At 42.2% G+C, this 27,112-nt stretch overlaps 1 protein-coding gene across 1 annotated transcript; it reads right to left on the reverse strand.

The window, feature by feature from the left end:
* Window positions 1–3,429: 3,429 nt before the first annotated feature.
* Window positions 3,430–25,785, reverse strand: LOC141105310 (nodal homolog 4-A-like). Its single transcript, XM_073595184.1, has 3 exons — window positions 25,457–25,785; window positions 16,235–16,965; window positions 3,430–3,582 (listed from the first exon to the last, which is right to left on the reverse strand). Exons 1-3 carry the CDS (start codon window positions 25,749–25,751, stop codon window positions 3,430–3,432), a joined length of 1,179 nt encoding a protein of 392 aa, XP_073451285.1. The 5' UTR covers window positions 25,752–25,785.
* Window positions 25,786–27,112: the final 1,327 nt, after the last annotated feature.

The following is a 27,112-nucleotide window of genomic DNA, read 5'->3' on the forward strand; positions in this document are numbered from 1 at the left end:
AACAAAAAAGGAGCAAAAAAGGGAAAATAGAGACTGCAAAGATCCGTACAAGAGAGGGACACACACACCTGATACCATCAGGAGAATAGAGCTGGATAAGGAGGTGCTACCGACAGTGGAAGAATATGACCTTGATAGGTGAACTGCATGGGTGAGAAGATAAAGGGATGGTTGTTACGCTCACCGGGCTCTGCAGACATCTCAGGCAGAGCGATCTTCTCTACGGAGAGTTAGGAGCCAGGTGTCGGCGTCTTCAGGCGAATCGAAGAACCTCACCGACCCTCCATAGGGAACTCTAAAGAGGCTGGGATATAACATGCTGTATGGGATTCCCCTTGTACGAAGCCTCACTCTGATGTTGTTGAATGATTTCCTTTTCTTCTGGAGTTCTGCTGAGAAGATGAACCGCTGAGTTGTGGTAGGAAAGGTCTGGGTGTTTCCTGGCTTCGCTGAGGATTCTGTCCCTGAACTTGAGGAACCGGACTAGGAATGGCCTGGGTGGGGTACCCAGGATGCGTTGGCTCGTTGGCACTCTGTGCGCGTGTTCCACTACATAGGTAGGTGAGAGATCAGTGAGGCCTAGCAGGTCATTAAAAAAGAACTCAGCAAACTCCCCCATGTGCTCATCTTCCGCTCCTTCTGGCAGACCCAGTACCTGAAACATTGCTTCTGCGCTGCCAATTTTCAGCAACATCAGATTTAGCCATGAGATTACAGATCGTTTGCTGCAGAGATTGCAGGAGCTGGTCGTGCTGGGCAGTGGTATCTTCCGTGGCTGCCATGCGGGACTTGGTGTCAGTGAGTATGCCCCTGATTTTGTCCAAGTCGTTGCGGGTCAGGGTACACTCAACGTTCAAATGGTCAATCCTCACCAGTATAGAAGTCTTGCTCTGCTCTATCACCTGTAAAATTAGTAGGTTATCGGCACGCTCTGGCTGAGCAGAGAAAGCAACATCCTGCACTTGGTCTGCGGAGAGATCCATGTTAGATAGTAATGCCCTGTTTGTGAGCCAAGATGGCATCCAGACATGAGGCCGCAGGACTACTCGGCTGTTGGCGTGTCATCTCAGCAGTGAATCGGCGCTTAGAAGGCAATGCTGGACCAGGGCTGGCGGGAGCTGACAGTCTGTTCGGCTAGTTAATTTCTCACAAAAAAGAGCAATAGAGCGCAGGATTAGACAGGATTGTCATGGAGCTCACTCCTCAGACGTCCGTCCTGCATTACATCCGGCCACACCCCCCGTGTTTTTGATTTTTTTATACGAATGTGATATACATTTTGTTAATCTATTTCATTTATGTGGTACATCATTATGTATTCAATGGCGTATCTGGGGGGGGCAATTTAAAATTTTATTTATTTATTTTTTTTACAAAAAGGCAATGTCTAAGAGGGAGAGCGTCCCCAGTCAGCTCCTGCAGGTGATTCCTCCCCCCTCCCTCTGCTCACTGACACTGCATAATGCGAGCGCTCACACAACCATGGCCGCCCGATCTGCTCCTTCCCCTGCATCCTCATTGGCAGGGAGAAGAGCGAGTTGCAGAAAGGGCTCCTGAACTGAAAAAAACAGACCGATTTCTCCCGTCCTTAGGAAAGGATAACCAGCCTGTAAATTCCAAGAGATGCCAGACCAGCGCTGTCAATAGCAGGGGCAGGACAGCAAGAGGAGGCTGGGGAACCCCACAGTGGCAGAACACCAGGGCCCAGTGGCAAGACAACCTTTGCAACCCTGATAGTTCTCCCACCGCTTTGGACCCTTATATTTTCTTGGTATGCTGGTGACATATCTCTTGTTTTCTGCCACCCTGGGGGACCCCAATACAGTAGGAAGGGAGCTCACTGCAGAACATGTGAAAGGGCCGTTGTGGGATCGTAGTAAAGGGCCCCAGGATATATATATATATATATATATATATATATATATTATAAATAAAATTGCATTTATAGTTGTCCCCCCTAAATATGAAAGCTGGAGACGCCACTGTATGTATTATTGCATTCGGTGATATACAGTAGAGATTATATATATTGTATGATTTGAAGCTTTAGGTATGATTGATTTGTATGGCGTGGCATAATTTATAAATACACGTTTTGTTGGCTGATTTTTTTTCACTTCAAATGCTAGCTGCTTAGGGTTAGGCAGGTTGTACTGCTGGGGAGCAGAGTGAGGCAGGGCAGCTCTCCCGCTACCGCAACAGCACAGGCTTCAATAGCAGGAGCACCTGCCACCACTGCAGCGCTGCTGTCCCCCGCATGTTACATCCCTGAGCCGGGATCGGAGCTTAGTTGGTCAGTGGCGGTGAAGAGGAAGGGTGGGGGAGCTTTCGTGGTGCTGCACAATTCATATACTGTACCTGTAAGCTGAGCTGATGTTTTTGGGCATGTCTTTTTGCTGGAGGGGGCATGTATTTTTGTAGGAAGGGGAATGTCCCTTTGCTGAATATATGGGGATGTCTCTGATGGATTTGGCTGTCTCTTTACTATATGTGGATGTCTCTTTGCTTTATGGAAATGTCTCTTTGCTGGATGGGCGTGATTTTTTTTGGGGGGGGGGGGGGCAGCATTTCATTCTTGCACCCAGGCAGCATAATGTCTTGGGCCAGACCTGCGGCCGAGATTCAAACCATGTTGATCAATTAACTTGGGTACAACCAGCCTGTCGGATTTTACATACGATTATTGCTAGCCGCTTTTTATAGCCGTAATAGTAGCTAGCAATCACGGTGTTCTCCTGACGGGGACAGCTTCTCCTACCCACACACCGGGAGAACACAATGGCTCCTCGGGAGGGATTCCCCCATAAACATAGTCAGTGAAATTGCAGGAAAGAAAAATCACTCCATCTATGGCCAGCCTTAGATGATGCCACTGTTGATATTTCTATCAGTAAATAGCCATCTCTAACTCCACCCACAGTCTAGTAGATTGATGACACATTGCTATATCTGCAGGAACTTAGGAAAATTATTCAACAACCCTATTTTGGCTCTCATACCCTTACCAGCACTGTCTAGCAGGGTGCATGGGAAATATAACTTCCAAAGAAAGAATCGTGGCTTGTAAGATTAAACATTTTAATTTTAAATATTGCTTTGCTACATAAAAAAATAAATTACAATAATATTTACATAACATACATATTTACAGTAATTGCCATTGGCCTGGTTGGATGGTATTTTTAGTCAATTGTTATCAAGGTTTTTATTCATAATGTGGCCAGATTACCATCTGTAAAACAAGTTTATCATATATAAAGGATGTGCAATGTATGCAAAAATTCCATCTTTGCTCACTTCACTGTATGTGAAGCATATAAATTGTCACTGATAGATTCTGACATCAGCAGTATGACAGTCATACATGTAATCAAAGAAACTGATAATTTTTTTATAAGAGCAGTCTTATATCTTAGGAGAGAAGTTCTGTCACTGGCATCCACACTCTTCTACTATCATAGCTTCATGACTTTGGAAGGCAATATCCATGTGGTCATAGTAAGCCATGCTGAGAGAGCTCATCCTGATGGGAGCGCAGCATACCTCTGGAGCTTTTTTGCTGTTATATAAGTTTATCAAGCTCTGGAAAAAAAAACACAAAAAAACACAAGAAACATTTAGACTGAATATCAATTTAGAGATTAAACATTTCAGGTTTCATACAAAATATACTTTTTTGTAAATTAAACAGGGAGACATTTTAATTTTAAGACAGATAGCTAGATACTTTAGAATCCCACCCCCCAAACACCACAAAGCAAAATTACATATTTTCAAAAATGCATATTTTCTCTTAAAAGGAAATATATACACTATATTACCAAAAGTATTGGCGCACGTAAACTAGAACGGCCTCCCTGTCTTGAGTTGGCTCACCCTTGACAGCTATAACAGCTTCAACTCTTCTGGGAAGGCTGTCCACAAGGTTTAGAAATGTGTCTATGGGAATGTTTGACCATTCTTCCAGATGCACATTTGTGAGGTCAGGCACTGATGTGGATGAGAAGGCCTGGCTCGCAGTCTTGGCTCTAATTTACCCCAAAGGTGTTCCATTATGGACCTTGCTTTGTGCACTGGTCCGAATCATTTGGTGGAGGGGGGATTATGGTGTGGAGTTTTTCAGGGGTTGGGCTTAACCCCCATAATTCTAATGAAGGGAACTCTTAAGGCATCAGCATACCAAGACATTTTGGACAATTTCATACTGCTAACTTTGTGGGAACAGTTTGGGTAAGGTCCCTTCCTGTTCCAACATGACTGCCCACCAGTGCATAAAGCAAGGTCCATAAAGACATGGATGAGCGAGTTTGGGGTGGAGGAACTTGACTGACCTGCACAGAGTCCTGACCTCAACTTGACATAACACGTCTGGGATGAATTAGAGCGGAAACTGCGCACTTTGATAGGTTGCCTGCAGTGGGCTGGACGCTGTACCTGTCCCTCCACTAAAACACCTTGCAGCTCTCCCACAACTTGTGTCCATTTGCCTAATCTTGGTATTATATCCACTGGAACATTTGCATTTTGTAGAGCAAAGTAGGGCCTGGCCAGAGAGGGATCACTTTGATGCAGTTGGCCAGCTCAAACATGTATTGCAATATATGTGAAAAAAACAATAATTGTTTTTGTGCATTGTTTGCTAGATGGCGTGTATAGCAGTGTGCAGTGGGTTCATCCAGAATATTTAGTGTTAACATGTGGTCATACCCCTTTTAGCACCTGATGGGTTATATAACTGTATAAGCTATTGGGATTTAAGCACAGGTAGATTTTATTTCTATTGCAGTGCAGGTCAGTGACTTGTAGCTCTCCTACAACTATTGTCTCTTTGCCGCATATTGGCACTATATCCAATAGAGCATTTTGCAGAACAAAGTAGGACTGGCCAGAGAAGGATTACCTTAATGCAGTTGACCAGCTTAAACATGTATTTCAATTAGGGATGAGCCAAACACCCCCCGGTTCGGTTCGAACCAGAACCTGGGAACGGACCGAAAATTTGCGCAAACTTTAGAACCCCATTGAAGTCTATGGGACTTGAACGTTCAAAATCAAAAGTGCTAAATTTAAAGGCTAATTTCCATAGTATTGTCCTAAAAAGGGTTTGGGGACCCGGGTCCTGCCCCAGGGGACATGTATTAATGCAAAAAAAAAAAAAAAGGTTTTAAAAACGGCCTTTTTTTTCGGGAGCAGTGATTTTAATAATGCTTAAAGTGAAAAAAACTGAAATATTCCTTTAAATATCATACCTGGGCGGTGTCTATAGTATGCCTGTAAAGTGGCGCGTGTTTCCCGTGCTTAGATCAGTCCCTGCACAAAATAATATTTTTCAAGGAATAAAAGTCATTTAAAACTGCTTGCGGCTTTAATGTAATGTCGGGTCCCGGCAATATGGATGAAAAAAATCAGTGGAACAAACGGCATGGGTACCACCCAGTCCATTACCAGGCCCTTTGGGTCTTGTATGGATATTAAGGGGAACCCCGCAACCCAAATGAAAAAAGGAAAGGCATGGGGCCCCCAGGCCCTATATACTCTGAACAGCAGTATACAGGCGGTGCAAACAAGACAGGGACTGTAGGTTTGTTGTTAAGTAGAATCTGTTTGTAATTTTGAACTGGTACACTATTTTTAAGCTTTTTGGAAAACATAGGGAAGGGTTATCACCCCTGTGACATTTGTTTTGCTGTCTGTGCTCCTCTTCTGAAGATTTCACCTCACTTTTTGTCCCAATGACAAATGTTTTTTGACAATTTGGGGTTTTTAGTGAAACAAGGATTGATGATAAAGCATCAGTGGAGAGGAGACACATTTTTCCCATATTAACTCTTACAGGAGATAATTTCCCTTCCTAGGGGTAGATTTCATCTCACTTCCTGTTGCCTCCTTTCGTTTGCAAGTAGGAGTCGTTTGTAAGTTGGATGTTTGAAAGTAGGGGCCTGCCCTATATACTCAGCAGAAATTGCAGCCTTAGGTGTTGTTGTGGCCACAACACTAAGTCCTCACAGTTACTCTTGGTGGGAGCTGGAATGGGCCCTGCTGTGAAATATTAGATAAAGAATTGTAATTACATGCACCTGTTGAATTTTATTCAGGTAACTTTAGGTGCACATAGTACATTAACTGTAAATACTGTAGCTGCCTGCCTGTGGTATTAATAGGAGCAGAACAACAGCAATGGTCTCCAGGTAGCTTTAGGTGCACACTGTGCAGAGGACGCACTACACTAACTGTAAATACTGTAGCTGCCTGCCTGTGGTATTAATAGGATCAGAAGAACACCACCAATTTTATGCAGGTAGCTGTAAATACTGTAAAAACACCTGCCTGCCAGTAGGAAGAGAATAACAGGAACGGATCTAGCTAAACTGAATACTATTTTATATATATATATATATATATATATATATATATATATATATATATATATATATATATATATATATATATATATATATATGCGCAGCTGACTGACTCGCCTGCCTACTCTAACTTAAATCAAATGACACTGTCTCTCTGTCCATCTCTCTCTCAATGCCGGAACACACTACACAGGGCCGCCGTGCAGGCGGCCTTATATAGTGTGGGGCGTGTACTAAACCCCCTGAGCCATAATTGGCCAATGCCACCCTGGCTTTGGCCAATTACGGCTCTCTGTACAGACGGCGCTGTGATTGGGCAAGCATGCGGGTCATAGTACATGCTTGGCCAATCATCAGCCAGCAATGCACTGCGATGCCGCAGTGAATTATGGGCCGTGACGCGCCATTCGAATTTGGCGCGAACGGCCCATATCGTTCGTAATTCGACGAACGGGCAAACATACAATGAATGAATGGAACACGAAGCTCATCCCTAATTGCAATGTATGTGAACAAAAAAATTTGTTTCGTCCAAAGTTTGCCAGAAAGGGTGTATAGCAGTGCATATACAGTATCTCACAAAAGTGAGTACACCCCTCAAATTTTTTGTAAATATTTTTATCTTGTCATGTGACAACACTGAAGAAATGACACTTTGCTAGAATGTAAAGTAGTGAATGTACAGCTTGTATAACAGTGTAAATTTGCTGTCCCCTCTAAATAACTCACACAGCCATTAATGTCTAAACCGCAGGTAACAAAAGTGAGTACACCCCTAGGTGAAAATGTCCAAATTGGGCCCAATTAGCCATTTCCCTCCCCGGTGTCGTGTGACTCGTTAGTGTTACAAAGTGTTAGGTGTGAAGGGGAGCAGGTGTGTTAAATTTGGTGTTATCGCTCACTGGAAGTTCAACATAAAAAGTGTTCAGAAAAAAAAAAATAAACAAAGATTTGTTGCTCTACATAAAGATGGCCTAGGCTATAAGGAGGTTGCCAAGACCCTGAAACTGAGCTGCAGCATGGTGGCCAAGACCATACAGCGGTTTAACAGGACAGGTTCCACTCAGAACAGGCCTCGCCATGGTCGACCCAAGAAGTTGAGTGCACATGCTCAGCGTCATATCCAGAGGTTTCTTTGGGAAATAGATGTACGAGTGCTGCCAGCATTGCTGCAGAGGTTGAAGGGGTGGGGGGGGGGGTCAGCCTGTCAATGCTTAGACCGCACACTGCATCAAATTGGTCTGCATGGCTGTCGCCCCAAAAGCTTCTAAAGAAAGCCTGCAAACAGTTTGCTGAAGACAAGCAGACTAAGGACATGGATTACTGGAACCATGTCCTGTAGTCCGAAGAGACCAAGATAAACTTTTATGGTTCAGATGGTGTCAAGCATGTGTGGCGGCAACTAGGTGAGGAGTACAAAGACAAATGTGTCTTGCCTACAGTCAAGCATGGTAGTGGGAGTGTCATGGTCTGGGACTGCATGAGTGCTTACAAAACTGGGGAGCTATAGTTCATTGAGGGAACCATGAATGACAACATGTACTGTGACATAATAAAGCAGAGTATGATCCCCTCCCTTCAGAGACTGGGCCGCAAGACAGTATTCCAACATAACGACCCCAAACACACCTCCAAGACGACCACTGCCTTGCTAAAGAAGCTGAGGGTAAAGGTGATGGACTGGGCATGTCTCCAGACCAGGGACGTGCAGTCAGGGGAGGCAGGTGAGGCAGAGCCATGAACAAAAAAAAAAAAAAAAAAAAAAGGGGGGGGGCGGGGGAAAATCAACTTCAAGGGTCGTAGCTCGGGGACCTGGGGTCACAGAGACCCCAAATTTGGGGGGGGGGGGGGTAGGTAGCTGAAGTCCTACCCCACCACTGGTCAAAATGCTCCTATCATCTCTGGTTCCAGAGATACGGGGGCTCCTTGTGCAGCCTGTCAGAAGCTACATACAGAGCAGCCAGTTTAACCACTTTCGGCCCGTCACACGGCAATATACATCCTAACTTTGAAGAGGAATATCATTGTTATGGCAGCAGCTAGCTGCCATAACCGTGGTATCCTCTTCTTCAGTTAACGGTCTAGTTTCTGATAATAGTGGTCTCTGCGGCGGATTCACCGTGAGATGGGCCCCGCCTCGCTCCAGTGGCTTCCGCTGCTTACCGGGGCCATCGGTAGAGGCGGAGGCGATCAGATCCTTCTTGGTGTTAGGTATGGAGACGAGTGAGGAAAAGATGGCTCCCATCCGTCTCCATACCATTGCAGGGCAGAAGCAACATCAAAACGTCACTTCCGCCCATAGCTCTTAAAAGGGCCATTTTTTTTTTTTTTTTAATGTATTTTTTGTTTTTATTGCATTCTAGTGTAAATATGGGATCTGAGGTCTTTTTGACCTCAGATCTCATATTTAAGAGGTCCTGTCATGCTTTTTTTTCTATTACAAGGGATTTTTTTTTTTAAAAGAACAGTGTAAAAATACATTTTTTTTTTTAAATGTGCCTTGTCCCGCCAAGCTCGCGTGCAGAAGCGAACGCATACGTGAGTAGCGCCCGCATATGAAAATGGTGTTCAAACCACACATGAGGCATCGCCCTGATCGGTAGAATAATTCTAGCCCTAGACATCCACTGTAACTCAAAACATGCAACCTGTAGAATTTTTTAAACGTCACCTATGGAGTTTTTTAAGGGTAAAAGTTTGTCGCCATTCCACGAGCGGGCGCAATTTTGAAGCGTGACATGTTGGGTATCAATTTACTCGGTGTAACTTTATCTTTCACAATATGAAAAAAAAATTGGGCTAACTTTACTGGGGTCTTATTTTTTAATTCAAAAAAGTATTTTTTTTCCAAAAAAAGTGTGCTTGTAGTGGAAATATCTCCTAAACAGGCGCCGTTTAGGAGATATTTCACTTGTAGTGCGCCGATGTCATCATCGGTGCATGCGCTGTGAAGAAATGGACCACTGCGCCGTTTCTTCCCCCAGCGTATGCCGTGACTGCCAGCTCACATGCGCATGCGTGGGAGTGATGTCACGCGGCTTCGGCCAGTCACAGAGCCGGAGTCCGCGGCCCTGGAAGGAAGAGGGGCAAAGATGGACGCGGCCTGCACAGGGGACAGCTCAGGCTTCGTTTGCAGGTAAGTGTCATATAATGATGCATACTAGCCCATTATGCTTTTAACTTGCAGGCCTTGCGGGGAGCAAAAGAGGAAGTAAATCCCATTGGGGTTTACTTCCGCTTTAAATGGTTAAATACAAGCTGGCACACTCGGTTTGCAGACTAAGAGGATGAGCTCAGAGTGCCTCTCCTCACTTCTTGTCAGAGGCACTGAGCTCAATGGACAGCTTGGGGTCTTGGACTAATGGTAAAGTACCATTGGCCCAAGCTGTCCAATAAAAACTGGACCCCCAAACATTATATATATTGTTTTAGCAGACACCCTAGGGAATAAAACGGTGGTCATTGCAACTTTTAATGTTACACAGTATTAAAGCAGCAATTTTTCAAACTCTTTTTTAATGAATACAAAAAAACAAAAAACTAAAGTTAGCCCGATTTTATTTTGTATACTATGGAAGATTATGTTACGCCGAGTAAATAGATACCCAACATGTCTTGCTTTAAAATTGTGCACACTTGTGGAATGGCGCCAAACTTCAGTACTTAAAAATATCCATAGGTGACGCTTTAAAAATTTTTTTACAGGTTACATGTTTAGAGTTATTGAGGAGATCTAGTGCTAGAATTATTGCTCTCGCTCTAACGTTTGTGGCGTATGTAACCTGTGTGTATCTGGCTCTGATACTAGCCAGTGGCTCAGCAGCCACTGACCTCACCGCACATCCCTACTCCAGACCTAAACCCTACTGAGCATCTGTGGGGCATCCTCAAACAGAAGGTGGAGGAGCTCAAGGTCTCCAACATCCAGCCAGCTCCATGATGTCGTCATGGAGGAGTGGAAGAGGACTCCAGTGGCAACCTGTGAAGCTCTGGTGAACACCATGCCCAAGAGGGTTAAGGCAGTGCTGGAAAATAAAGATGGCCACACAAAATAGACACTTGAGGCCCAATATGGACATTTTCACTTAGGGGTGTACTCACTTTTGACATTAATGGCTGTGTTTTGAGTTATTTTGAGGAGACAGCAAATTTACACTGTTATACAAGCTGTACACTCACTACTTTACATTGTAGCAAAGTGTCATTTCTTCTGTTGTCACATGAAAAGATATAATAAAATATTTACAAAAATGTGAGGGGTGTACACACTTTTGTGAGATACTGTACATGGAGCCAGAGGAAGAGAGTCTGCAGGAGTCCGACACTTGCACAATGCTTTACAGGCTCATTTGCAAAAAAGCAATACATTTACATTTTTTCTGCTAAACGATGTGCATTTATTTTTTTTGCACAAAGTGGACTTGGCCTTTAACCCAGGCCCACCTCCAAACATACCTTGATTAATGATTTTATTAGATTACCTCATCTATACCGTACCATACATGGTTTCATTTTGCTCATCTTATAAAAATGTATTGCTAAAGCTTTGATTTGGTATATAAAATACACATACTGTGCTTTTTAAAAGTGCAGCATGTACTTCCCACCTGTATGACATCCGGTCTTATTTACTCCAATTGTTTATATATGCTTTTAATATGTGCTGCTATTTGTAAACTTTGCTAAAAGATGCTGTTAACCTTTTTTCATTTAAATATGAAGCAAGTCTTATGCTAACTGAACAGGACTTCCTGCTGATTGTCTCCCAGAGAGTACGAATGTGAGATTATCTCACAGCAAGTGGCCAAGGATGCCAGAAGTTTGAAGGTCAAAACACTGCAAACAACAAGTTCAACATTATAGTTGATATACAGAAAATATTTGGTTTGGGAAGCATAACATGCCATCAGGACTTGGGTTCCTCCCTTTTAAAAAGCACAAAAGCACACAAGATTTATTTTCCTAATAACTGTGATTTCAATCAAACATGCAACAAAAGCCTTTGGGGTAGACTTTTTGCTTTTGCTTTTCTGCGGCTGGGAAGCCGCACATGCTTTGTACAGATTACCATACAAGTGAATATGCTGTACACGGTCCTGCACGTGTAATCTCTGATGCATAGGTGTGCACACCAAAGCTCAAACACACATGCCTGTATGTGCATGTGTATATATACTGACGCTGTCAGTAGTTTTTATTTTTATTATTTTATTTTATATTAATTTTTACAATTGTATTTTTCTTATATTTTACTTTTTTTTTTTTTAGGCGAAAAAAGGAGAATTTTTTTTATTTGGTGAAATATCAGGGTTCTAAACAGGGGGAATATGCGCCACGCTGGGTGATTAGGGTGTGCCCAGGCACACCTGGCACACCCTGTGCGCACACCTATGCTCTGATGCAATCAGTGTTTACCCACACATGCGCTATTGATGCTCATGCAAAAAAGTTAACAGGCAATAGAAGCATCAGCATTTACAGGAACATGGCCGTGTACAGCATATTCACTTGTATGGTAGGCTATATGCAGCACTTGCAAATCTCGTGAAAAATACCAGGAAATTACGCTAGGCATATAAAATGTTTGTACAGAGAAGAGATAAGGGCGCTGGAGGTGGGTAGCTGGTCAGAGGGATGATAGTGATGAGATGGCACTTCTGGCAGCACTTTGGTTAGAGGAGAAGCAACTCTGAAGATATAAAAAAGGAAAAGAAAGGCGTCGTCCGTTTCTCAGGCAGACCCGATTGGACCACCCATTGTCCTCTATGGAGCAGCGGATGTCAACAGACATGTGTCGCATTCGACCCGGTCCACTAAAAACACACGTATGGAGATACGTTCGCCAATCTGTCAGTCGGATGACAAGCGGATGGAAAGCGGTTTCCATTCGACCACCCCACAGAGAACAGCATGCTGTGTCCATGTCCGCCCTACATAGCGGAGGGGACACAGACCTGTCATCCACCTGCTCAATGGGGGATCATTGGAGAGATAACCCCCCCCCCCCCCGAGCAGATGGATCCCGCCCTGTGTGAACGGGGCCCAACAGTAGAAAATAGATACAGCTGATAAACATGCAACATCAAATCACATGCATACAGCTGGTGTCAAAATGATCCTTTGTGCACTGTATCTGTTTCAGTTAGGTCAAGGTGTATTTTTCTGTAATTATATTTCTTACAGTGTAGATCTGCCAACAAGCTGTTAGATAAGCGTGTTGGATGATAACAAGCAGGACAAAAAATAAATAAATTTGCAGACAGATGTTACAATGCAAGCAGTTCCCATTCATTCTCATATGACTGAATATAAAAAAATAAAAATAAATGTATATATATATATATATATATATATATATATATATATATATTAATAATAAATTATTATATTGGTAGGCCAATAAACCAAAATGACAACCTGGACACTAATTATAGATTATGGGGAAATTTTTTTTATATATGTAAACTACTAAAGTGTGGTAAAAAAAAAAATGCCTAGCACCTAAAATACCTGCTGATACAGAATAGTCAGCAGTTAGGGTGGTCAAAAATGGTTTAATCCAACCCAGAACAGATTCTCAGACAAAGGATAGAATTTATAGGTCACTCCAGTGGCGTAGCGTGGGGGGTGCGAGGGGGGCGTAGGCCCCGGGCGCAACATTTGGGGGGGGCGACATCCTGCTCCAGTATGTGTCATCCTCTCTCCATACAGCTAAATTCTGTTCTGTGACCCCGCGCTCCGGCCGCCATGATAATTCTCAGGCCGGCCCCTGGCGCCCTGTGATTGGGCGAAAGGGGTCATGTGCGGCAGGTGGGGCTGGCCTGTACTCAATCGCGGGGGGGAGCGGGGCTGGCCTTTGTTGTGGCCGCCGTCTTCTCCTGCTCCTCCTCTCCAGCCCGGGTCACCAATCATGACGGCCGTTGCGGAAGGCAGTCTGTGGCCGCCGTCTTCTCCTCCTCCTCCTCCTCTCCGGCCCGGGTCACTGAACATCATGACCCTGTCGGCCGCCGCTGTCTTCTCCTCCTCTCCTCCTCTCTGGCCCGGGTCACTGATCATCATGTCCCCGCCGGGGCAGGCAGTGTGACAGTCGGCGGGGCAGAGGCAGAGCAGATGGAAGAAAAAAAGGTAAGAGACTCACTCGGCCCGGGGGGGGAGTAGATATGGTCTGAGGAGAGTGAGCAGCCAGAAAGTTAGCGTATAGTGTAATGTATAGTGTTGTAGGTAGTGTATAATGTATTGTGTGTAGTGTATTGGTCTGTGGGTAGAGTGTTGTGTAGCAGTCAGTATGTAGTGTATTGAGTAGTAGTGGTCTGTGTCTAGTGTATTGTGTAGTGGTCAGTGTGTAGTGTAGTGGTCAGTGTGTAGTGTAGTGGTGTGTAGTGGTCAGTGTGGTGTGTGGTTGGTGTGTAGTGTAGTGTAGTGGTCAGTGTGTAGTGTAGTGGTGTGTGGTTGGTGTGTAGTGTAGTGGTCAGTGTGTAGTGTAGTGGTCAGTGTGGTGTGTAGTGTAGTGGTCAGTGTGGTGTGTAGTGTAGTGGTCAGTGTGGTGTGTAGTGGTTAGTGGTGGTCAGTGTGGTGTGTTGTGTGTAGTGGTCAGTAGTGGTCAGTGTGTAGTGGTCAGTGTGTAGTGGTTAGTGGTCAGTGTGTAGTGTAGTGGTCAGTGTGTAGTGTAGTGGTCAGGGTGTAGTGTAGTGGTCAGTGTGGTGTGTGGTCAGCGTGTAGTGGTCAGTGTGTAGTGTAGTAGTCAGTGTGGTGTGTAGTGTGTAGTGGTCAGTGTGTAGTGGTCAGTGTGTAGTGTGGTCAGTGTGTAGTGGTCAGTGTGTAGTGGTTAGTGGTGTGTAGTGGTCAGTGTGTAGTGGTTAGTGGTGTGTAGTGGTCAGTGTGTAGTGGTTAGTGGTCAGTGTGTAGTGGTTAGTGGTGTGTAGTGGTCAGTGGTGTGTAGTGGTCAGTGTGTAGTGGTTAGTGGTGTGTAGTGGTCAGTGTTTAGTGGTGTGTAGTGTAGTGGTCAGTGGATAGTGTAGTGTATTGTGTAGTAGTATAGTGTAGTGGTCAGTATAGGAATCAGGTAGGTCAGTGTGTGGTGTTTAGTGTAGTGGTTAGTGTGGTGTGTATTGTGTAGTGGGTAGTGTAGTAGTATAGTGTAGTGGTCAGTATAGGAATCAGGTAGGTTGGTGTGGTGTGTAGTGTAGTGGTCAGTGTATAGTCGATTGTGTACTGGATTGTATAGTGTAGTGGTCAGTGTGTAGTGTAGTGGTCGATGTAGGAATCGTGTAGGTTGGTGGGGTGTGTAGTGGTCAGTATAGGAATCAGGTAGGTCAGTGTGTAGTGTAGTGGTCCTTGTAGGAATCGGGTAGGTCAGTGTAAGGGTCAGTATAGGAATGAGATAGGTCAGTGTATTGTATAGTGTAGTAGTATAGTGTAGTGGTCAGTATAGGAATCATATTAGTGGTCAGGTAGGTCAGTATTATTGTAGGAAGGGAAGGGACTCAGGGAGTGCGAATTGTCCGCAGGTTAGGGGGCGCAAATTACTTGCCTTGCCCCGGGTGCTGGCAATCCACGCTACGCCACTGGGTCACTCCCACTCTAAAGCTGGCCATACACTGGTAGATTTTTCCTAACAAAAATCTGGTCAGCACATTTGTAAATTCCAGCAGAAACTCCATGAATGCTGTTCAAAATTGCATTTGTATTTAACATTTGATTTTGGGATAAATAGAATTTCCCGAAAGAAAACCACACACATTGTTAGAGATTTGTTCATTCAATAAAATTTTTCCAACCTGCTCCTTCAAATTTTCTTGTCACTACAATTGAAAATGATCAATTTGATCACATTAACATTTAGAAAATCGAATAAACGTTCTGAAAATGAAAACTTGTCTATTGTATGGCCAGCTGACTAGAGCTAGGGGATGATAATTAACATATTTAAACATATACAGTGCTACTATGATAGAACTTGATGGAAAAAAATCTCTTTACCATGACCTCACAACTCTTTTCTCTTGTTTCTCAAGACACCACACAGCCAGAATCAGTAACGGTTATTTACTAAAAACGGGAAAGTGCTAAATCTGCTACAGCTCTGCAGAGAAACCAATCAGCTTCCAGGTTTTATTGCCCAAGCTTAATTGAACAAGCTGAAGTTAGAAGTTTATTGGCAACCATGCACCAGCTTCTGAGCGCACCAACTTTTGGAAATCTCCCCTAGTGTGTTCAAGCATGGGCAGATTTCTCACTTACCTTGTCTTTTCTTATGGGGCGTACACACGGTCGGACTTTTCAGCTACAAAAGTCCGACAGCCTGTCCGACAGACTTTCGACGGACTTGCGGCGGACTTTCTAACGAACAGACTTGCCTACACACGATCACACAAAAGTCAGTCGAATTCTTACGTGATGACGTACACCGGACTAAAATAAGGAAGTTGATAGCCAGTAGCCAATAGCTGCCCTAGCGTGGGTTTTTGTCCGTCAGACTAGCATACAGACGAGCGGATTTTTCGACTGGACTCGAGTCCGTCGGAAAGATTTGAAGCATGTTTCAAATCTAAAGTCCGTCGGATTTGAGGCTGAAAAAGTCTGTTGAAAGTCCGGAGAAGCCCACACACGATCGGATTACCAGCCAGCTTTAGTCCGTCAGCGTCCGTTGGACTTTTGTAGACGAAAAGTCCGACCGTGTGTACGCGGCATTACTGATTGAATGTAGTATAATCAGGACAAAAGTAAAGATTGTGCACATAGATTGAAAAGAATTGAGCAGGCCACCAGAGCTTAAATACTTAACATCAGCCCATCTGGCAAATGCCAGAGCTTGCCTACCCAATGCTAATGACATTAGGACCATACATAGAGTAAAAAAAATAAGCTTTTACCTGCAAATATGAATGATTGTTTGGTTTGACGCTTTCATTCACGGGGCTTGGACAGGTACCTTCACACCGATAGGCATTAAATTTTTTTGGGTGAATGATCCAGGCATCCCAGCCAATCATTTTGAAGTCCACAATCCAGTCCACTCTTCTACAAAGATTTTTTTTACTGTCAGTGGTGGCTTGTTTTATGCCAATGACACGATCCCTGATCATGTGGCTTCTTCTCCGTCTTCTTGATGTAGATTTGTTTATCAAGATTGGAATTGTGGTTAGATATTTAGAATGTGCTGCATCTAGCAAGAGGGTCGCAGTCACAGAAGACCTCTCTTTATTGGACACATTGGAATATACAAACATCAGCACCTGCTGATCCTCAGGCTTTTGTTCCTTGTATCTCCTCTTGAGATGAACAGCTGTGTTATAATCAACTTTATAGTTCCTTTGAAACCACTTATGAACCATAGCTGTAACATCCAACACTAGCCGACTTTCTGAGGCCCTGTTTTCACAGGTAGTTGAGCCCAAGTGGACATAATTTTGGCATAGCTCCTCAGAATCTTGGCATGTGTAGTATTGATGGAAAATGTCAATGTTGAGTGGCATCCCATCACTGTGCATTTTTGTTAATGTATCTTTCCCAAATCGCACCTCTGCAAACTGAAGTTGTTCATCTTGACTGAGAGATGAGAAGTCAAAAACTAGAATACATCTCTTGCCAACTTGTTCAAATTCTGAATAAAAAGGTAGTAAAGAAAAGGTAAATAACTAAGATGTGCTACTAAAACAAAAACATGTTTATCATTAGGGGTTCCTTTACACTTGTTTGGAGAGTGGTAAAAATAGGCAGTTGAGGTGCGTTTTTACTGCACCCCTCCAACCACACCCCTTAAGTTTCAATGGCAGCTGGACAAGGCCGCACACATGCCAGAGTTGCTCTGCTTTATTTTAGGGATGTGGTAAAAATGCTACCCCCTTTACTGTATGGTGGGCAGTATTGCCAGTGAACATGACCCACTCAAGTGAATGGGGCTGCACTGCAACCACCTTGCAATGTGAAATGCATGCAGATGTGGTGTAGGCTTTACAGGATTAGAACAGGTGCTGAGGAGGTAACATTGCCTCCTCTCCGCATGTCATAAACCTTAGAAAAGCAATCTGGTTTCTCAATGCTAGGAGAATTGGTGCATTCTTCTCACTAAAGCAAGACCAATTATATTGTACTCAACACATTTATAGGGTGGTGGTTATGTTTTTATCTAGGATGGCTATACATTATACAATTTTCTTTTAGATTTACCAAAACCATATAATACGAAGTCAAACCTAAATACTTTCAATTTGCATGCAATCAGGCAGGCACTACATAGTTGAAGGTTAATCTAAAGGAAATTGAATAAGAAAATTGTATAATATATGGCCAGCCTTTTGAATAGAAAATGGTTTTCTAAACCCATTTTTTTTCAAACTTGCTGCACCATGAAACAAAGTGTAGTGGCTGTGGCAAGTATACGACCCTGTCCATCTGCCTTTATAGCTTAAAGGGGGGTATCTAGAGGGGGGAAGGGGCAGTAAAAATACAGCTTGACTGCCTGTTCTTACTGCCCTGCCAACCACAAGTGTAAACTTAGCCGTATGGGCCGTACACACGATAAGGAAATCTTACGAAATATACCGCATTTGAAGTGATCGTAGAATAATCGGATCGTTAGTGCACAGCTTTTGAGAGCTGATCACGACAGTTCATCCAATATTATCCGATGAGACGAGCTTGAAAATTTCTTGTGCGATACCAGATTGTACGATTTCCATTTAATCAGTACAGTTTGTGTCCGAAAATACAATACAAATACATCAAATCAGTATATAAGTGATTTCGCGCAAAACACCAAAAATAAATTCAAAGTGCCAATAACCATTAATTCCTAAACATGACCTCATTAAAACAATGATTATTGCCAATGAAGTTTGCAGGTAAATGAATTAAAAAAAAATGGAAAATACTTGAATGGTGATTGTGGGAAAAATATTGTGACTTGGAAAACTCAATATTCCACAAGTATTGAATATAGAAAAAAGTTAAATATCCAAATTTAAATCTTCAGTGTGCAAAATATCTTCAGTGCTCTTATATAGAAAGAGTCAATAGATGTTTGGTTAAGCAAAAAATAGAATGGTCGTGAACGGAACTATATACACCTATGCTCCCATTGCCCTTACCTTTAGAGGCTTAAAACAAAGCCTTGTAGACAGTGCTGAGTGCTGGACGCGTTACATCACGTGACCTTGTGCCTTCCTCACTCCCTCCTCATTTCCCTGAGGAAGTCACGAGGTCACGTGACGTAACGCGTAGGAACCCAGAAGCGTAATACTAACAGCTAAACACTCTGCAACCCTCTTTGCTGACACTGCGTACCGAAAGGCTCGTACGCGGTGACGGCGGTTCACCGCCACATACTGTACTATCGCAGGCACTATTGCAGAGTGCGCTGTTTAATTAAAAAAAAAATATTAATAAACCTTAATTTTTTATAATACACTATGGGAGGCCCCCTTGTTTTTTTCTTCTGTCTTTTTGGCACGAGCCCCAGGAACCGGAGCTTAATCCAGTGAGGATCCAGCACGGACATTCATCCATCCATAGCCAGTTAACATCATTCGGCAAGATTCAGAACATCCCATCTCACCAGCACTCAGCACTGTCTACAAGGCTTTGTTTTAAGCCCCTAAAGGTAAGGGCAATGGGAGCATAGGTGTATACAGATCTGGCACGACCATTCTATTTTTTGCTTAACAAAACATCTATTGACTCTTTCTATATAAGAGCACTGAAGATATTTTGCACACTGAAGATTTAAATTTGGATATTTAACTTTTTTCTATATTCAATACTTGTGGAACATTGAGTTTTCCAAGTCACAATATTTTTCCCACAATCACCATTCAAGTATTTTCCAATTTTTTTTTAATTCATTTACCTGCAAACTTCACTGGCACTAATCATTGTTTTAATGAGGTCATGTTTAGGAATTAATGGTTATTGGCACTTTGAATTTATTTTGGTGTTTTGCGCGAAATCACTTATATACTGATTTGATTTATTTGTGGTGATTTATGTGTACACTATAGATTTTGCAGCAACACTCTCAGTACACGGCAGTCCACGTGCCATCGGATAGTAGCGCAGAGGTTCACGCACAATTTTTATTAATACAAATACAATACAACACATTACATCACTTCTGAATTTTTATTCTGTCATACGAGAATTTTAGTAACTTTAGTAACCTCTTCATTTTTAAAATGAAATTAACATGCAAAAAAAAAAAAGAGGATGATTATTCATCTGATGATCTCATCATGTGTACCAGACGTTACATTAGAGTCTCAAAATATTGTTCCCTATGTGTTTATTAACTAGCTCTAGTAAATATTTACAAATATTGTATGATGGAAGTTCCCATTCATGTTCCTGTTATATTACCCAGTTCTAATCTCCTGTTGCATCTCATCTTCTCTTGTGTACCTCATTTGTATTAGTAGCTGTAAGGATTAGTTTTTGCTAATTTGATTTAGGCAAGGTGTAAATTTATGCTTGTAGGGGCTGTCTTCACACTTCCCTTTCTTTGCAACTGTAAAGAGTGACAAATGCGTTCTAAACAACCGCACAATCGTTATCATTTAGGTAATCCTTGTAGTGGGCAAATAATGCTTGAAAGGTTTGGATATTGGCAAAAGTTACAAATACTGTGACTATTTTTTTTTTTAATGGAAGCACATAGGGAAGGATTTACTAAAACTGAAGAGTGCAAAATCTGGTGCAGCTCTACATAGAAACCAATCAGTTTTTTTTTGTCAAAGCTTAATTGAACAAGCTGAAGTTAGAAGCCGATTGGCTACCATGCACAGCTGCACCAGATTTTGCACTCTCCAGTTTTAGTAAACCAACCCCATAGAACTGGATATACAAACACAATGCAGATGTATTTTTTTTTCCAAAAACTATTCACTTTTTCTATAGAAGGCTTTACTCAAAACTGTTAATACTGTTTTGGGTGGAGAGTAATAAGGATGGTCTTATGGCCCATACACACGATCCGAATATTGGACGAAAACGGTCGCCCGATGAAGAATCGTACAATTTTCGGATCGTGTGTACACTGCTTTTGACATCCGATATTATTCGATCGCACATACACGAAAATTTTCCTCGTATGATTCCAGATCGTATGATTTTCGTTTAGTCAGTATAGTTCTCGTCCGAAAATACAATACAAATACATTACAACAAATTACATCACTTCCGATTTTTTTTTTCTGTCGTACGAGAATTTTCGTGACCTTATCTACCTATTCAATTTCTACTTGCGACTATTAAGCGATAACGGTCTTACGATATTCGGATCGTGTGTACGGGCCATTAATGTTTGAAACGTTTTTACAAGTCTTTACAGCCCAGGTGCAACATATTGGGGTTGATTTACTAAAACTGGACAGTGCAAAATCTGGTGCATAGAAACCAATCAGCTTAATTGAACAAACTGAAGTTAAAAGCCAATAGGTCTCTATGCAGAGCTGCACCAGTTTTTGCACTCTGGTTTTAGTTATTCAACCCAATAATCTCTTCTCTATTGACCAGTGTTCACCAATGACTACTTTTCTCTGGGAAGGGAAATCTCCCTAACAGGGACACAAACAGCAGTAAAAACACAACAGAGCATCTATACCGTTTTTCTTAAAATGGTTGTTAACCCACTGTTATAACCTCATATAATCCTGTTTGTTTCACATGACCGGCCAGCTCTCTCCTCTTCCTGTCTGACAGCTGCAGCGGGCGGGGCCAAGATTCCCCCAATGACTTTAGTCGGGACGAGAGGAGGAGAGAGCCGGCTTTTCACGTGAGTGCCGAGCGACGCTCTGAAATCAGGTATACATAGCATTTTTTTAATAAAACACAGATAGGAGCACTTAGCATTAGGAAACAAACAGGATTATATAAGACAATAAAAGTTATTTCAGAAGCAGGAGGGGAGGGCACTGACACAGGAGCAGACAGGCAGGGAGGGAGGGGGAGAGAGGACAGAGGAGGACAGGAGAGCTGCGGATGACAGAGGCATGCAAACTGATCACAGTGACAGGGCTCAGCGGCCTTTATAAACCGTGGTCATTTTACAGGGGGGAGGCATAGCCAGGTATTTCAGGTGATACAAGGGGCCGCTTTGTAGCATGCCGTAATGCGTAGCAACATAAAGGTGCCACGTAACACACGTGAACGCCCCACACATGGATCTTAGGCTGGGTTGACACTATTGCGAATTGGATGCGGGTTTCCTCCACATCCAATTTGCATGACAGGAGAGTGTGCCTGGCTCTCAATGGAGCCGATTCACACATCTCTGTGGCAGCCGCGGAGCAGATTGCAAAGGGGTCTTGTGCGTCTTTGGCTCTGTTTCAGGTCCGAATTCAGTCAAAAATTCGGGCCTGACAGGGAGAACAGGGATGCACCGGACGCCTGCTGTGAGTTGCATCTGAACCCAGCCTAAAGCAAACGTACATCCAAAACCAATATACGATGATGTAAACACTTCACTGCTTCATCCAACACTTTTTTTTGGAGCCAACTTTAACCCTGAACACACCTACTATATCCAATAAATTTATATAATTTTTTTTCCTAATTCTGAGAAAAAAAATCCTGGATGCATATTTGCAGTGTCACAAGTGTTTGTTTAAATTTTTTGCAGAGTACAACTAAAGTAATTCAATCATGTCTGTATTTATGTGCAAGATGTGGATTGCAGGACTGCCTGTCTTATGGGATTTCTATAGGGCTGTCTGACCTATGTCTCTATTCAATGACCATAAGCTTTGAAAAGGACAATACTGATGAAGACTCCTAAGGTGCTGTAGGTTGACTAGCAGTCTTCTAATAAAGAGACACTCAGACAAGCTATGAAAAGGATGTGTATTAGTGTTCGGTGTAATGAATGCTTGTGAAGTGTGTCTGGTACAGAGATTTAAAAACATAGTCTGCACAGCTCTTCTGAGACATCAAAGCAAAATTGTAATACTAAATCTATATGACTGTCTGGTCCAAAATGAATACCATTCGTTTCTGATCACCCCAGACAGAATAGTTATTTATCCAACTAAGGCTGGCTATACATTATGCAATTTTCTTGTACAATTTTCCTGTAGATTTAACAAAACCATATAATTTGAGGTCAAACCTAAAACACTTTCACTTTCTATGCAATCAGGCAGGCCCTGGCACTACATAGTTAAATTTAAATCTAAAGCAAATTGAAAAAGAAAACTGTATAATGTCTGGCCAGCATAAGTCAACAGATCAACTTGACTACACCCAGCCTGCCCATAGATGGATCAAATCTCGGCCAGTCCCTGCTGAACCAGCCGAGATTTGATCCATCTATGGCCAGCTTTAGGACCATGTTGCATCACCACGTGTGTTACTGCAATGCACATTACAAGCCTTCATGCATTACAGTGCTAATAATTTTGAATAGATTTTGAATTTTGAATAATAATTTTGAATTACACTAATGGCACTTTCACACTGGCAGCGCCCGGGCGTCAGCGGTAAAGCACTGCTATTTTTAGCAGCGCTTTACCGTCATTTTTGCAGCGCTTTTCAGTTGCTAGCGGGGCACTTTTAACCCCTGCTAACGGCCGAAAAAGGGTTAAAAGCACCCGCAAAACGCCGCTGCAGCAGCGCTTTTCCGGCACTGCCCATTGATTTCAATGTGCAGGGGCGCTGTAGGAGCGGTGTATACACCACTCTTACAGCGCCTCAAAGATGCTGCTTGCAGGACCTTTTTGCGCATCCTGCCAGTGCACCGCTCCAGTGTGAAAGCGAGTGAGAGGAGAGGCGCTCTTTTTAGTGCTATAGCATCTGTAACGCGCCTCATTGTGAAAGGGGTCTAAGGCATTGCAACAGGCTACAATGTAGTGTGTTGCGACAGAAATTTTGTGACATCCAAAAATTGGAAATTTTTGTGCCGTAGAAGCTTTTTTTCAAAGTTTGATTTCAACAAGCTGCCATTACGCACAATATCTTAATGCATGACATAACTTGCATTAATGCACCACACAAATGTAAATTAGTTCTAAATGTTATGTTATATAACTCAAGACTCTGAGCCCTAAAAAATTGTGGATGTACAGATTTTAAAATAGAAAAGGCCATATGGCATGAAACACATTTGTTTGGAAAGCAAGGCAAGAACAATGTATCTATATGATATTCTGTGATTTTTTAGATAAACAAAATATTGTCTCTTTAGATCAGACTATAAACCTGTCCCTATACTAGTAAAACAGATTAAAATTACTAATATATTTAAAATATTTAGTTTAACAATTATCTTTTTGAAAGACTAGCAAAAACTACATGAATTCTATACATTTGGATAGCATCTCAGCAATATTTGGTTAGTATACAAGACTTAAAGAGGAACTAAACCCAATGATTTAACGGTTTTCCTAAATTAGTTATATTAAAAAGGCATGCCATGAATGATAAATATCACATTTGCTTTTGCTCCCAACCAAACTGTAAAAGTGTCAAATGGCTGGTGTCATAATTAATCACATGTGGAGCACCATGGCAACTGCAGATCAAGCAGAGGCTAAGATGGCAGCTTCCTTAGCTGTAGAGAATAGGAAGGTTTAGTTCCACTTTAAAATATGCAGCTTCTAGTTCTAGAAACCTTGGCAGTTGATTATTTAGTCAAAGACATACAGACACCTGTATGTGACAGAATAGGACCCATTGTGACATTTAGTGTTCTGAAGGCAGACAGGTATTTTAGTTGCCTTTGATATCTGCCACTCGATGGTAAGCCTGCCCAGGTTATGCCATCTGGCAGTGACATACTATACATGGTAATCCATGCACATTCTACAAACACATACAGTAGCAGGGCTTGCTAATGCTAAATGTAACACTATTAACACACACTTTCATTAACACTTATTGATCTTCTCACTCAATTACTCCAAATTAATTAGTTAGTTCTGCTTAACCACTTAAGTGCTCATAGATATTCTTTACCCAATCCAGATTATTTCCAAAGGATCTGTAACAATCGTTATACCTGTGTGCTATCCAGCTTTACCTCAAGGGAACGGTCACTCAGCTGGATAGGATTTTTTTGTCTAATGGAAACTGTTTTATCAAAGCTAAGACCGGTGCAAGGGGTATATGTGCAATCCCTGCATTATGCTTGGAAAATACAAACATGGATGCAACACTTGTTTGAGGCAATTATTGTTCAATAACTACTGCCATATGTGATTTCTTTCTAATGTCTAAGTCCAGCTCCATATTATAAGGTTGATTATATGCAGGACACATTTTGCTTCTGATGCAACTCAGTAAAGATGGGATATATGACACCACCAAAAGTTAATCAAAGATATTTTCCAGCATGCTAGAAAAACACATCAGGCCAAGTTGAATTACCTAATTTTCCACATCGTTAGGGAACTAAGCATTAATTATTGCCTTTTTGGGTACCAGTGCACAGTGGTTGGAATCATGTCCATAGTAGCCAGCAATGGGATCGATTTACTAAAGGCAAATAGGCTGTTCACTCTGCAAGAGAAGGTTTCCTTCAACCCTCCTGGTTTCAATCATCCAATCATGCATGGAAAAAGACAGTTTGTTTTCTTCCCTTGCACTTGACTGAGAATTTTTTTCAAAGTGAATCTTCGCCACATTCACCAAGCTACAAGAGAAAATTCCTTTGCAATGCTAACAGCTTATTTGCCTTTATTAAATCAACTCCAATATCTGATTATAAAATGGTAGCGTTACTTTTGTAATACATGCCCTGATATTTACAAGCTGTGACTGATTCAAGTAATGCACTGGCTGTCTTCTGGATTGGAATGATGATTTATAATAGAATATTATATTTAAAATGCTGATATTTAGTTTTATTTTGCTTATGAGATCACCATCACCAGAGAGACCATTTTTATTAAATACTGTAGCTGGTGTGTTAATGTACACTGCATTTATAACAGCAGTGTGAAATGCCATTTTTTTATATACCTTAGAATTAACCCTAGTGATAGAACAAATAGTATTATTATTCATATAACCTGAAAATATCTGGTCAGTGTAGAGCTAATACTTTGATATGACTTTTTTTTTTTTTTTTTATGAAAACTGCTATTATAAGAAGAATTGGTTCTTACCTTTAGCAGATAGACTTCTGATAATATCAGCCTGTGGACTAGATGGAGACCTTTGTTGTGGTGTGGATCTTAGCTCTGTACCCTCTCCAGTCTCTAAGCGATGAACATTTTGGTAGAGACTCATCATAAAGTTGGGTAGTTCAGGTAGGACTGCATTCTTGCTCGCGGTATCTTCTGTCCTATTGCCAAATTCTTGTAGACTGGCTGGCTGATCTCTAGGATAGCTCTTTGCAAGGTAGTTAGCTGCTCCAGGTATAAGTAGCACTATCAGCGTACAATAGAAAGAGACAGACATTGTATCCCTGTATGTGTGTGCACTGGCTTTACTGACAGCGTTCAATGAGGACAGCTTTTTATTGGCTTGGTCTGAATGGCTTATGCATATTCAAAAGTCTATTAGCTGGTCATTCAGCCTAAGCCTATTGGAAGCCAAGAAGAAGTAACACCTTAGCCCAGATCATTCACTCTGTTTGCCAATATGGATCAGGGAAGTTAATATAATTGACAATGCCATTTAGGTATTTACATCATAAGGCTTCATCCACTGAATTAAACAGAAAAAATTAGTACCTCATTATTTAACAGCTGGAAAAGAAAGTGTTTCCAAAATGCGTACCACTTTCTAATTTGAAATATATATCAGCGGGATTGTTTTAATAACATTTTCATTAAGGGGTGAAGTTAGTAATGGGGATTCATATAGCAACCATATAGCAGCATAATTAATGTTTCTTTGATTAATTACCAAGCTCAACTTAAGCCCCGTAAACACGGGCAGAATGTCGGGAGACATTTGCCGGTACAAAAAATACAAAAAATACCTGCCGACATTCTGCTCGTGTGCAAGTCTGTTTGTCCGACAGACGTTCGGCCGGCTACTGTCGGACACGCATGCTGGGAAACCAGCAGCCATCCGACTCCCGATCAGCGCTCTTAGCCAATAGCAGAGAGTACTGATCGCAGTGTTCTGGCGGCGGGGGTTGTCCCCCTGTCAGAACACAACAACTCAGCGGGGGAGAACGATGGACTAACCTTGCATGGTTAGTACAGCGGCTCCCGACCGGAGCTGTCGGGTTGCACGAAACAAGACTGTAGTGTGTACCAGACATTACAGTAAATTCAGGATTCTATTCCTACTTTTATAGATGCTTCTATGTTGTTTCAAAACTATTAACAGGGTCTTACCACTTCTTTACATGGGAAGTTTAGTTCATTAAAGCACATACAGTGAAAAACATTAATTCAAAAACATAGCTACAATGCTTTAAATAGTGGGCATATAAATGTGTAACAAGATATGCTCACTGTTCAGCATGACATTGGTAAATGGTTGGTGATACCATGATCATTAAAGCAGGTATTGGTACTTTTGGCAGTGTAGGCAGGTGCCAAGTCCTGCTAGAAAATGAAATCAGCATCTCAATTAAGCTGGTCAGCAGAGGGAAACGTGAAGTGCTCTAGAATGTTCTGGTAAAGGGCTGCGCTGACTTTGGACTTGATAAAACACAGTGGACCAACACCAGCAGATGACATGGTTCCCAAAATCATCACGGACTGTGGAAAATAGGGTTGCCCCGATACTTTTTTCAAGTACTCGACGATACCGATTACTGATACTTTTTGTTAATGTCATGTGACAGTTTTCAAAGCACAATA

This window comes from Aquarana catesbeiana, linkage group LG08 (genome assembly GCF_042186555.1).
Source record: "Aquarana catesbeiana isolate 2022-GZ linkage group LG08, ASM4218655v1, whole genome shotgun sequence".
Lineage (NCBI taxonomy): Eukaryota > Metazoa > Chordata > Amphibia > Anura > Ranidae > Aquarana > Aquarana catesbeiana.